The 14,509-nt window shown below is 42.8% G+C and overlaps 1 protein-coding gene across 1 annotated transcript in view; it reads left to right on the top strand.

Annotated features, from left to right (window-relative positions):
• LOC126485098 (glucosidase 2 subunit beta) overlaps positions 1-14,509 on the top strand; it is a 191,098-nt gene that overhangs the window by 17,529 nt on the left and 159,060 nt on the right. The window contains exon 2 of the mRNA XM_050108718.1: positions 8,153-8,365. Within this exon, the coding sequence (XP_049964675.1) occupies positions 8,153-8,365 (213 nt within the window). The remainder of the gene's footprint in view (positions 1-8,152; positions 8,366-14,509) is intronic.

Here is a 14,509-nt window from a genome sequence, read left to right as displayed (position 1 = left end):
TTAGATCATAAACTTAGGTTAAATGTTGCTGAGATTGCTGTCATTGAAAAATTGTCACTTGTTTTGGCTTTCAACATGGTACTCTATAGTTTTCGGAAAAAAATATGCTTTCTGCCTCCCTTAAGTTGGTGAAATTATCTGATAGGTGATTGGTGAAGGAGCCAAACTACAAGATTTTGGAGGCTTGGGTTCAGGTTAGTCCTGATAGTGATCACTGGCTTTACTTTTATTGTTGTTGTTGTTGTGGTCTTCAGTCCTGAGACTGGTTTGATGCAGCTCTCCATGCTACTCTATCCTGTGCAAGCTTCTTCATCTCCCAGTACCTACTGCAACCTTCATCCTTCTGAATTTGCTTGGTGTATTCATCTCTTGGTCTCCCTCTACGATTTTTACCCTCCACACTGCCCTCCAATACTAAATTTGTGATCCCTTGATGCCTCAGAACATGTCCTACCAACCGATCCCTTCTTCTAGTCAAGTTGTGCCACAAGCTTCTCTTCTCCCCAATCCTCTTCAACACCTCCTCATTAGTTATGTGCTCTACCCATCTAATCTTCAGCATTCTTCTGTAGCACCACATTTCGAAAGCTTCTATTCTCTTCTTGTCTAAACTATTTATCGTCCATGTTTCACTTCCATACATGGCTACACTCCATACAAATACTTTCAGAAACGACTTCCTGACACTTAAATCTATACTCGATGTTAACAAATATCTCTTCTTCAGAAATGATTTCCTTGCGATTGCCAGTCTACATTTTATATCCTCTCTACTTCGACCATCATCAGTTATTTTACTCCCTAAATAGCAAAACTCCTTTACTAATCTAATACCCTCAGCATCACCCGATTTAATTCGACTACATTTCATTATCCTCGTTTTGCTTTTGTTGATGTTCATCTTATATCCTCCTTTCAAGACACTATCCATTCCATTCAACTGCTCTTCAAAGTCCTTTGCTGTCTCTGACAGAATTACAATGTCATCGGCAAACCTCAAAGTTTTTATTTCTTCCCCATGGATTTTAATACCTACTCTGAATTTTTCTTTTGTTTCCTTCACTGCTTGCTCAATATACAGATTGAATAACATCGGGGAGAGACTACAACCCTGTCTCACTCCCTTCCCAACCACTGCTTCCCTTTCATGCCCCTCAACTGTTGTAACTGCCATTTGGTTTCTATACAAATTGTAAATAGCCTTTCGCTCCCTGTATTTTACCCCTGCCACCTTCAGAATTTGAAAGAGAGTATTCCAGTCAACATTGTCAAAAGCTTTCTCTAAGTCTACAAATGCTAGAAACGTAGGTTTGCCTTTCCTTAATCTAGCTTCTAAGATAAGTCGTAGGGTCAGCATTGCCTCATGTGTTCCAATATTTGTACGGAATCCAAACTGATCTTCCCCTAGGTCAGCTTCTACTAGTTTTTCCATTCGTCTGTAAAGAATTCGCGTTAGTATTTTGCAGCCGTGACTTATTAAACTGATAGTTCTGTAATTTTCACATCTGTCAACACCTGCTTTCTTTGGGATTGGAATTATTATATTCTTCTTGACGTCTGAGGGTATTTTGCCTGTCTCATACATCTTGCCCACCAGATGGTAGAGTTTTGTCAGGACTGGCTCTCCCAAGGCCATCAGTAGTTCTAATGGAATGTTGTCTACTCCCGGCACCTTGTTTCGACTCAGGTCTTTCAGTGCTCTGTCAAACTCTTCACGCAGTATCATATCTCCCATTTCATCTTCGTCTACATCCTCTTCCATTTCCATAATATTGTCCTCAAGTACATCGCCTTTGTATAGACCCTCTATATACTTCTTCCACCTTTCTGCTTTCCCTTCTTTGCTTAGAACTGGGTTTCCATCTGAGCTCTTAATATTCATACAAGTGGTTCTCTTTTCTCCAAAGGTCTCTCTAATTTTCCTGTAGGCAGTATCCATCTTGCCCCTAGATAAGCCTCTACATCCTTACATTTATCCTCTAGCCATCTCTGCTTAGCCATTTTGCACTTCCTGTCGATCTCATTTTTCAGACGTTTGCATTCCTTTTTGCCTGCTTCCTGCTTCATTTACTGCATTTTTATATTTTCTCCTTTCATCAATTAAATTCAATATTTCTTCTGTTGCCCAAGGATTTCTACTAGTCCTCATATTTTTACCTACTTGATCCTCTGCTGGCTTCACTACTTCATCCCTCAAAGCTACCCATTCTTCTTCTACTGTATTTCTTTCCCCCATTCCTGTCATTTGTTCCCTTACGCTCTCCCTGAAACTCTGTACAACCTCTGGTTTAGTCAGTTTATCCAGGTCCCATCTCCTTAAATTCCCACCTTTTTGCAGTTTCTTCAGTTTTAATCTACAGTTCATAAGCAATAGATTGTGGTCAGAGTCCACATCTGCCCCTGGAAATGTCTTACAATTTAAAATCTGGTTCCTAAATCTCTGTCTTACCATTATATAATATATCTGAAATCTGTCAGTATCTCCAGGCTTCTTCCATGTATACAACCTTCTTTCATGATTCTTGAACCAAGTGTTAGCTATGATTAAGTTGTGCTCTGTGCAAAATTCTACCAGGCGGCTTCCTCTTTCATTTATTTTGTTTTAACTTTTACTTTTATTATTATTACAGTAATGGATTCACCTCTGATATACAGCCATTACATTGAAGCATAAGACATATCAAAACAAAATTGAGTATAGGAGAACCATTTATAACAAACAGTGGAAAATTCAGGATGGAATTTAACAATATTATGAGAAGGAAAGTTGCTACTCACTATATAGCAGATATGCTGAGTTGCTGATAGACACAACAAAAAGACTCACACAATTAAAGCTTTTGGGCATTAAGGCCTTCATTAACAATAGACAAACACATGTGCACGTGCGTGCACACACACACACACACACACACACACACACACACACACACACACACACAAAAAAACTGCGATCTCAGGCAACTGAAACCACACTGCGAGCAGCAGCAGCAGCAGTGCATGATGGGAGTGGCATTTGCTTCATCTGGTCCCAACAAGCCACCTTCCTAGATGTTGACCTCCACCTCAAAGATGGCTGCATCAGTACCTCCATCCATATCAAACGTACTAACCACCAGCAGTCCCTCCACTTCGAGAGCTGCCACTTGTTCCGTACAAAGAAGTCCCTTCCGTACAGCCTAGCCACCCATGATCATCGCATCTGCAATGATGAGCAGTCCCTCTCAACATATACCGAGGGTCTCACTGAAGCCTTCGCTGACTGTAATTATCCTACCAACCTTGTACAAAATCGAAGCTCCCGTGCCTTGTCTTTCCAGTCGCCCACCACCTCCCAAAGTCCCACCGTCTGGCGACAGAGGAGCATTCCCCCGTAACTCAGTACCACCCAGGACTGTAGCAACTGAATTACATTCTCCACCAGGGTTTCAATTACCTCTCGTTGTGCCCTAAAATGGGAAGTGCCTTGCCCACTATCCTTCCCACCACTCCCACAGTGGTGTTCCACCATCCACCGAACCTTCACAATATACTCATCCATCCTTACATAACCCCTGCTCCCAATCCCTCAACTCATGGCTCATACCCCTGTAATAGTCCTAGATACAAGACCTGTCCCATACATCCTCCCACCACCACCTACTCTAATCCGGTCACTAACATCACCTATCCCATCAAAGGCAGGACTACCTGTGAAACCAATGAAGTGGTCTACGAGCTAAGCTGCAACCACTGTGCTGCATTCTATGTATGTATGGTAACCAAGAAGCTGTCGGTCCACATGAATGGCCACCACCAAACTGTGGCCAAGAAACAAGTGGGCCACCCTGTTGCTGAACACGCTGCTGAACATTATATCTATATCTATCCTTCAAATCAGTGACTGTGCTATATGGATCCTTCCCATCAACACAAGGTTTTCTGAATTGCGCAGGTGGGAACTTTCCCTGCAATTCATCCTATGTTCCCGTAACCCACCTGGCCTCAACCTTCACTGCCCTCGCCCATCCAACCCCCTCCTTGTTCCAGTACTACGCAGCCATCATTCAACCACCACACCCAGTCTTTTTGTTTCTCTCCTTTTCCGTTACTTCCTCCCCCCTCCCCCACTCCACCTCTCCCCTTCTTTCTGTCTAACCTGCAGCACTTCACTGTCTGCTACCTCCCCCCCCCCCCCCCCAATACTATCCCTCTCCGCCCCAGCCTCCTTACCCCCACCCAGTCACCACTCCCATCATGCACTGCTGCTGCCTGCTATGTGGTTCCAGTTGCCTGAGAGTGCAGTTGTCTGTGGTGTGTGGATGTTGCGCTTGCGTGCGAGCACGGGAGTCTTTTTGTTGTCCCTATCTGCGACTAAGCATCTTCACTATATGGTGAGTAGCAACTTTTTCTCATAATATTAGAACCATTTATAATATTTAAATGCTGTTTATTTTATGAAGGAGTATATTTAATGCAAGGAAAACATGATCTAGAATTTTGCGACAGTGAATGTATTCCCTGTAGGCAGAAGACTATTAATAGTGCAGTAACAATGCAAGTGCTGCTGTTGGTAGCACAAATCATTTTCCCCATTCACTGGATGGTTCATTGACTGACATCATTGCCTCAGAAGATGTAAAGGAATTGGGCTCTACATCCTGCAAATATATAAATAAGTTACAGTGAAATGAAAACCCTTAGCTGGTTACAGGCGCTGACATATGTCAACGGGGACAGATGAAAATGTGTGCCCCGACCCGTTGACGTATGTAAGCGCCTGTAAGCAGCTAAGGGTTTTCATTTCATTGTAACTTCATTCTAACGAGCTGCAGGGTCACCGATGGTATTTGTTCTTTCAGACATGTCCAAAAGAACTGATACCTACCAAACAAAAGTGTTGGTATGTTGAATGTTGATAGAGACACTAACAAACACACACACAAAGTTCAAGCTTTCACAATCCACGGTTGCTTCATCAGGAAAGAGGGAAGGAGAGGGAAAGATGAAAGGATGTGGGTTTAAAGGGAGAGGGTAAGGAGTCATTCCAATCCCGGGAGCAGAAAGAGTTACCTTAGGGGGAAAAAGGGACAGGTATACACTCACACTTTCCCCCTAAGGTAAGTCTTTCTGCTCCCGGGATTGGAATGACTCCTTACCCTCTCCCTTTAAACTCACATCCTTTCATCTTTCCCTCTCCTTCCCTCTTTCCTGATGAAGCAACCGTGGGTTGTGAAAGCTTGAATTTTGTGTGTGTGTGTGTGTGTGTGTCTATCAACATACCAATGCTTTCATTTGGTAAGTTACATCATCTTTGTTTTATATAAAGTGCTTTATTTTCAGAGTTTACATAGAAATTGTGGTAACATAACCTAATTTTATCAGTGATGTAATATGGTCTAAACAGTCAAAAGTATTTGTGGAATCACAAAACACATCCATTGGGTGCGGTTTTTAATCAGAAACATCTATTGTCTCATGCAAGGAGTAAATTGCCTTGTGAAGTGATAAGTCAGTACGTAAGGAAATTGTGGGTTTACGAGGCATGTTAAGAAATATAGGAAAATACTTTTGCTCAGCAAGCATACAGAAAACAATTTGCAGAGTATCTGAGTAGTCAAATCATATATTCAGCTCCAAGGATGAAACTGTGGATTTAAAAAGAGAGAGAGAGAGAGAGAGAGAGAGAGAGAGAGAGAGAGAGAGAGAGAGAGAGAGAACACCTCAGAAGCATTGTACAATATGCCTTAGACAAATATGTGTGGAGTAACGTTGTAAGGGATCGAAAATATCCACTTTGGTTCACTACCCACATTAAAAAAGAAGTCACAACAAAGCAAAGATAGCTCCATCTCTGATTTAAATTAAGTCAAAGCCTAGGTGACAAATAAGAACTGAATGAAACCGAAATGAATGTAAGGAGAGCAATGCGAGAAGCACTCAGTGAACTCGGAAGTAAAATTTTGCTAAACTGTTGAACTAAAAATACAAAAATGTTAGGTTTACATAAAGTCAATAAACATGACGTAAGTCTCTCTCTCTCTCTCTCTCTCTCTCTCTCTCTCTCTGTGTGTGTGTGTGTGTGTGTGTGTGTGTGTGTGTGTGTGTGCTGATACTGAAATGGAAGGTGACGAAGAGAAAGCTGAAATACTAAACTGAGTCTTCCAAAATTGTTCCAGTGCAGGAAATTACTATCATCACCAGAGTACCAAAATGGCAGATATTGGAAAAGTGATTGCAGCATAAAAAAGAATCAACTAAAATTGCTTCACAGTGGAAAGGCTTCTGGATTGAATGAGATACCACTTATAATCTATAAAAATTATTTGAAAGATCTTGTATTCTGGAATCCCTTGCTGATGGAATTAAATATGTCACTCTTAATGAAATAAAATTGACAGATGATCTTGGGAATATGCCAAGGGAGTGGTATAGGACCATTACTGTCTACAGTTAATATGAATGAGATATTGGGTAACTTTGAGGTCTCTGAGAGACCATTCCCACACAATGCTGTTGTCTGTAGGGAGGTTCTAGATTTGGAAGGCTGTAGTGGAATACAGGAAGATGTCCAGAGGATTGATAGTTGAATGTGGGGACTGGCGATTTAACATAAATTTGTGTAACGTATTGCACATAAATAAGTGAATTGATCCTTTACTGTTTTATAACACTGTTGGTGAGAAATAATTGAAAACAGTAAGGCCTAGGAAATACATAGAAACAACCTTATAGAGGGACCCAAAGTTAAATGACCACATAAAACAAATAGTAGGAAAAACAGATGTCAGGCTGAGAACCATTGTGAGAACCTTATGAAAATGTCATTCAGCCATGAAAGAATTTGCTTATGAAACACTTGTTCGACAGATTCTTGGATATTACTCATTGGCCTGGGACCCTTACCAAGATGTATTAACAGTAGAGGGAGGGAGGTAGGTAGGTAGGCAAGTAGGTCTAGCAGAGAGCAGCACATTGAATCACAGTATCATTAGTAGGTACAGGAGCTTTATGGAGACATGTCATTTGAGAATGGAATGAAGACTGGGGGAAAATGTAGTGGCACTAGAAGTACCATCTATCACAGACAATAAGTTGGCTTGCAGAGAGAATTTTTAGATCTAGACATGGTCAAGAGTTCCGTTGTCAGGTACATGATAGACATTGGTCTTTTCTGCTCGTTTCTGTGCTGTGAATACATGTCCTTCGTCATTTTGTAAACTATTTCAACATTTCTGGTGAGAATTGTCATGGCTGAAATAACTCTGCGAATGATATAAAAATTATATAAAGATGTTGCCAGTGTATTCCAGACAATTGATGCAATTCTTCAAAGCAGTGAACCATTCACATCTCATGAGAAAATGATTAGTAACTGCAACAAAAGTAATAAGAGCCTCTTTGCTACACTACATGTGTGGTCACTTACACAGAAACAGGTTATTACTTATCCATTTGGTGTCTAAATGGTGTAAAACTGCCACATTGCCCTTTGAATTTAAAGGAAGCTGCAAAATACTAAATAAATACACAGTTGCCTCATACTGCAAAATAGAGGGGTCTGTGAGAATGCAACAGACCAAATTAATAATCCTTCAAGGAACATGAAGTGAATTTGTCGTTCAAAGTTAATGGGTATGGTGATCTGGAAACTGAGGTATGGTAAGTGTCAATTTACAAATCCAAATTGCCTTGTTCAGTCTCTGGTTGGTCCAAGGATTTTTTTCTGTCACTTTCACTTCTGGCAGTGATTTGTTAATGTGTGAAATGACAGTTGCACAAGGATTCAGTGTTCATGTTAAACTGTAGGTCCCCTAAGGGCTGGCTAAATCGGTTTGAAGATCAGAAGAAGGGAACAACACACCATCTCAAACAGAATGCAAATTAAGACACGTGTGTGTGTGTGTGTGTGTGTGTGTGTGTGTGTGTGTGTGTGTGTGTGTTTTTGAAATTTTTAAAGTTTGTTATTGCCGCGGTACTTTTATACCAAGTGATATTAATTGTATAATAAACAGGGTGAAAAATTAAATATTAACTAAACTGAGATGTTACTGAATGTTAAAATGGTTAGAAGTTTAGAGCTCGTGTTTGGTATAAATATCATCCTAATTGTATTATGATCATGCTAATGTAGAAGAATGCTGGAATAAAAAGTAATTTTCTTCTGTTTTAGAGGCATCTCTGTATGTCCCTGACAAAGACTTCACATGCTTTGATGGCAGTCTGACAATTCCATTTGCTTATGTGAATGATGATTATTGTGACTGTGAAGATGGAAGTGATGAACCAGGGACACCTGCATGTCCAAATGGCACATTCCACTGCACTAATGCTGGCCATAAACCACAGAACATTCCTTCTTCACGGGTTAATGATGGAATTTGTGGTAAGATTTTCCTTATGCTCTGTTATTAATGTCATAGAATAAAAGATGTTTTCCTGTTCAAAGATACATCCAGAGGTTTTGCTGAATGATAAATGTTGGCAAAATTGTTATTAGTAAAATTTGAGAGAAAATAGTGAAACTGCATACATCAGTGCAGAGATTTGTTGCTGCCTATCTTCTTTGCTTCACCAACGCCTAACAACTTTCCACTTACATTGGTATTAGCTGTTGTTTTGCAATGAGCATATTTGTCTCAAGTGCTCAAGCATTGGTATATTTGTTTGAAACAGTTGTGGCTATTCCTTCCTATATAATTTTTCCTTGGTGTTTTATTTGATCCTTTCCATTAGTTTGCTATATTCAGCCACTATTATACACTTGATTGTCAGCAATACTGTGATTATTGTTTCTCAGGAACTTGTCAGTTCTGCAAAAACACATTATATGTAGCTTCACGTTGACTGATTTGGTGTGCTCTCCTTCTCTTGTTTTCTGCACTTCTTCCACTCCCCCACTCCCACCTTCCATTTCGTTCATGATACTGGATGAATAATTCAGTACAGCTGATAGATACACAAAACAGAACAGAAAATTTACATTCCTAGCTTTCGGAACTTTGTTCCTTCATCAGGGAGGAGAGAGAGGAAAGAAATGGAAGAAGGGAAAGTGGATTCAGTTACTCACAACCCATGTTATGAAGCAACAGGGAAAGGAAAACAGGGAGGATAGCAAGGATGGAGGCATGGTTGTCAGAGGGAAGCCAAAGATGTTCTACTGTAAGTACTGTGCCAGCTTCAAACCAAAGAGGATGCATACAGAAGTAAAGAGGTATATAGTATAAAGATAAACACAACTATGTAGCATGAAAAGATGTGTGAATGGCTAAAGACGAAAGGGAGAGAGGAGAAGACTGAAGAGTAAATGGGAGTGAGGTTGTTTAACGTAGGTTCAGTCCAGGGGGATGGCGGGATGAAAGGATGTGTTGGAGTGCAAGTTCCCATCTCCGCGGTTCCGAGGGACTGGTGTTGGGTGGGACAAGCCAAATGGCACATACGGTGTAACAGGTTCCTAGGTCCCTAGAATTATGCTGGAGGGCATGCTCCGCTACTGGGTATTGGACATCCCCTAGGCGGGCAGTTCGTCTGTGTCCGTTCATGCACTCAGCCAGTTTAGTTGTTGTCATACCGATGTAAAAGGCTGTGCAGTGCAGGCATTTCAGCTGATAAATGACATGTGTCGTTTCACATGTGGCCCTGGCTTGAATTGTGTATGTTTTACCAGTAGCGGGGCTGGAGTAGGTGGTTGTGGGGTGATGCATGGGGCAGGTTTTGCAGTGGGGTCGGTTACAGGGGTAGGAACCGCTGGGTAGAGAAGGTAGTCTGGGAATATTGTAGGGTTTGACAAGGATGTTACGGAGGTTAGGGGGGCGACGAAAGGCAACTCTGGGTGGTGTGGGGAGAATTTTGTCGAGGGATGATCTCATTTCAGGGCTTGTCTTGAGAAAGTCATATCCATGGCGGAGTAATTTGTTGATGTATTCGAGGCCAGGATAATATTGGGTGACAAGGGGGATGCTTCTGTGTGGTCAGGGGGTAGGGACATTGTTGTTGGATGGGGAGGAATGTATTGCTCAGGAGATCTGTTTGTGGACAAGGTCTGCAGGATGGTTGCGAGAGAGGAAAGCACGGGTCAGGTTATTGGTGTAATTATTGAGGGATTCATCACTGGAGCAGATACGTTTGCCACGAATACCTAGGCTGTAGGGAAGGGAGCGTTTGATGTGGAATGAATGGCAGCTATCAAAGTGAAGGTACTGTTGTTTGTTTGTGGGTTTGATATGGACAGAGGTGTGGATGTGAGCTTCAACATGAAGGTCAACATCCACGAAGGTGGCTTGGGTTTTGGAGAAGGACCAGGTGAAATTCAGATTCAAAAAGTAGTTGAGATTATGGAGGAAATTAAGGGATCTGAAAAAACTATCCACAGTGCTAGTGCAACACCTAAGAAGTGGGGTCCCTCTCCCTATCCCTCACAAACACCAACCACAACAGAACCTTCAACAAATCCCCCTCATAGCCAACAAACCTAGCCTAGCCATTCTACTCAATTACCCAATCCCAGCACATACCCCACACAGCCAAATCTCAGCTATAACCACAGTCAAATGCCACATATCACCAGTCCCAATTCAGTTCTAAACCTCTCATCCAGAACCCTCTCTCCTCCAGAGACATCAGTTCTATCAAAATGCTTAACCTTTAGCCCCATGCCTAAATTCAGCCACACTGCCCTGGTTAAACATCTCCTCTCATTCACCCGGAACCTCAACTGGAGATATCACTTCACTACCCAAACACAGCCCCCAAATACTAGACCCAGTGTTGTACCCTGTCTAGAACAGTTCCGACTGCCTTCTCAAAGGGATCCTCCCCCCCTCCCCCAAAACCATCCCTTGCAGACATTTCAGGAATTCCTCACATCCAGTGTTGTCTCCCAGTCCTTCTTGAAGATCATCCCAACAACCCCCAATATCACCCCAGCTGAATCCTGTGCCATTAAGGAGCTGAGAACAGACCGCTCTATTGTCATCCTCCTGGTGGATAAAGGCTCCACAACTGTGGTACTTGCCGTGTGGAGTATGTGGCAGAAGGACTGCGTCAACTCTCCGACACCTCAACCTACAAAGCTGTTACCCAGGATCCCATTCCCTCCATCCGGACTGAGCTGCAGAAAATCCTAAAAATCCAAGGTCCCTCACAAGGCCTCACAACGGCTTCCATAGACCTACTCACTCCACCTGAGCCACATACCCCTACCTTCTACCTATTACCCAAAATCCACAAAGAGAACCATCCTGGCCGTCCCATTGTAGCAGTCTTCAAAGCCCCAACAGAACGCATCTCAGCTCTGGTAGACCTAGACCTCCAACCTATCACCCGCAGACTCCCATCCTACATCAAAGACACAAACCATTTCCTAGAACACCTCAAATCCATTCCCACTTCTCTCCCACCAGAAACCTTTCTTGCCATCATAGATGCTACATCCCTTTACACAAACATCCCACATACCCATGATCTCTCTGCCCTTGAGCACTACCTCTCCCAACGCCCACCTGAAGATCTTCCAAAAACCTCGTTCCTTATCACACTTACCAACTTCATCCTCACCCATAATTACTTGACTTTCAAAGGCCAGACCTACAAACAAATCAGGGGAACGGCCATGGGAACCGGGATGGCTACGTCCTATGCCAACCTCTGCATGGGCCGCATGGAGGAGGCTTTCCTGAAGACCCAACAGCTGCTCCCGCTGGCCTGGAATAGGTTTACAGATGACATCTTTCTGATCTGGATTCATGGTGAAGAAACACTCCTCAATTTCCTCCATAACCTCAACTCCTTTTCGAATCTGAATTTCACCTGCTCCTTCTCCAAAACCCAAGCCGCCTTCCTGGATGTTGACCTTCATCTTGTTGAAGCTCACATCCACACCACTGTCCATATCAAACCCACAAACAACAATACCTTAACTTTGATAGCTGCCATCCATTCCACATCAAACGCTCCCTTCCCTACGTCCTAGGTATTCGTGGCAAACGTATCTGCTCCAGTGACGAATACCTCAACAATTACACCAATAACCTGACCAGTGCTTTCCTCTCCCGCAACCATCCTGCAAACCTTGTCCACAAACAGATCTCCCGAGCAATACATTCCTCCCCGTCCAACAACAATGTCCCTACCCCCTGACCACACAAAAGCATCCCCCTTGCCACCCAATATTATCCTGGCCTCGAATACATCAACAAATTACTCCGCCATGGATATGACTTTCTCAAGACAAGCCCTGAAATGAGATCATCCCTCGACAAAATTCTCCCCACACCACCCAGAGTTGCCTTTCGTCACCCCCCTAACCTCCGTAACATCCTTTTCAAACCCTACAATATTCCCAGACTACCTTCTCTACCCAGCGGTTCCTACCCCTGTAACCAACCTGGCTGCAAAACCTGCCCCATGCATCCCCCCACAACCACCTACTCCAGCCCCGCTACTTGTAAAACATACACAATTCAAGGCAGGGCCACATGTGAAACGACACATGTCATTTATCAGCTGACATGCCTGCACTGCACAGCCTTTTACATCGGTATGACAACAACTAAACTGGCTGGGCGCATGAACGGACACAGACGAACTGCCCGCCTAGGGGATGTCCAATACCCAGTAGTAGAGCATGCCCTCCAGCATAATTCTAGGGACCTAGGAACCTGTTACACCGTATGTGCCATTTGGCTTGTCCCACCCAACACCAGTCCCTCGGAACCGCGGAGATGGGAACTTGCACTCCAACACATCCTTTCATCCCGCCATCCCCCTGGACTGAACCTACGTTAAACAACCTCACTCCCATTTACTCTTCAGTCTTCTCCTCTCTCCCTTTCGTCTTTAGCCATTCACACATCTTTTCATGCTACATAGTTGTGTTTATCTTTATACTATATACCTCTTTACTTCTGTGTGCATCCTCTTTGGTTTGAAGCTGGCACAGTACTTACAGTAGAATATCTTTGGCTTCCCTCTGACGACCATGCCTCCATCCTTGCTACCCTCCCTGCTTTCCTTTCCCTGTTGCTTCATAACATGGGTTGTGAGTAACTGAATCCACTTTCCCTTCTTCCATTTCTTTCCCCTCTCTCCTCCCTGATGAAGGAACAAAGTTCCGAAAGATAGGGACGTAAATTTTCTGTTCTGTTTTGTGTATCTGTCGGCTGTACTGAGCTCAGGTAAGTACTGGCCAGCCCCTCTATCTCTTTGTTAGTATTTGTTTCACATCTTTATATGAGATTTTCCATTAATCATTTGGATGAATAATTTCTTCAGTTATGCAAACCATAAACTTTGGAAATTCGTTTTGTGGTTTATTTGTGTTAACACATTTCAGAAATAACCCCACCTGCATCATCATCTTCAACAGGCATTAAAATATTTACTATAAAACCATTGTTTCCTGTTGAGCGGTTAGAAGAATGTAAAGCAATTCCTGATTAAAACAGCAGCCTCTACTCAGTCACAGGCATTGCTCTGCTGTCAGAAGCTTGGTGACATCCCCACCACCATCACCCCTTACAAGAGCCTTAACATGGGTCCATGGTGTAATTTTCTATTGCCACTTCACACTGAAGGAGGTGAAGAATTGTGTGCAAACGTTGAACAATGGGGTGTCCAATTTATCTGCTGTATCCTGCAGTAACTAAAAGGTAACTGGCTTTCAGAGTAGATGTGTTACCCAAAAAAGTAAAGGCAATGGTATTCCACTGCAACTTGTACATTTCCCTATCACGTGGTACCTTTAATGATTTGCATTTTTGAGCACATGTCTTCACCTGCCCAAAAGAATCCATGTGTGGAGACTGCAGATGGCTGGTGCATAAAAACACTCAGTGCAGCCAACAGCCAATATGTATCAACTGTGGAAAGCAGCATTCCCTTAGGTCTTTGAATTGCTCTGATTTAAAGAAGGAGAGAAAAATATGAATGCCTACATCTAGATCAAATGACAGTAGACACTGTAAACTAAGTGACTAAGTTGTCACCTATAGCAAGGATGAAGACACCCACAGCTCTCCAAATGTTGGGCCCCTGTGGTCATCTGAATACATATGTTCTCTCTCTCTCTCTCTCTCTCTCTCTCTCTCTCTCTCTCTGTCATTTCAAGAGATAGTTAACTTAATCTGTCATCTAATCACACATTTTTGTGCTGGATGATTTCAGTGTACACAACCCACTGAGGAGCAGTGTTATAACATTGTAAAGAGGCAGTCTAATGGTGCTGGTGGTCTTGAACCACGTGGTCCAGTCAACATTAATGTAACCACCTGTCAGATATCTGAGTAACCACCTTTTTAAGTACAGATGTGCTGAAAGTGTGTCAGTGAGGTTCTAGAAGGTACTGGCAGGGATGTGGAGCCATGCCGACTCCAGTGGCCAGCTATGCTAGGTTTCTCAGTTGAGGATCTACGACATGAACAACCTGATTGAAGTGGTTCCACAAATTCTCAATTGGGTTTAAATTCGAGGTGTTTGGTGACTGGGGGAGTACAGTAAACTCATCCTGGTGCTCTTCAAACTGTGCACATAC

The sequence above is a fragment of the Schistocerca serialis genome, chromosome 6, assembly GCF_023864345.2.
Source record: "Schistocerca serialis cubense isolate TAMUIC-IGC-003099 chromosome 6, iqSchSeri2.2, whole genome shotgun sequence".
In the NCBI taxonomy this organism is placed as follows: Eukaryota; Metazoa; Arthropoda; class Insecta; order Orthoptera; family Acrididae; genus Schistocerca; species Schistocerca serialis.
This window is presented reverse-complemented; position numbering and strand designations above follow the sequence as displayed.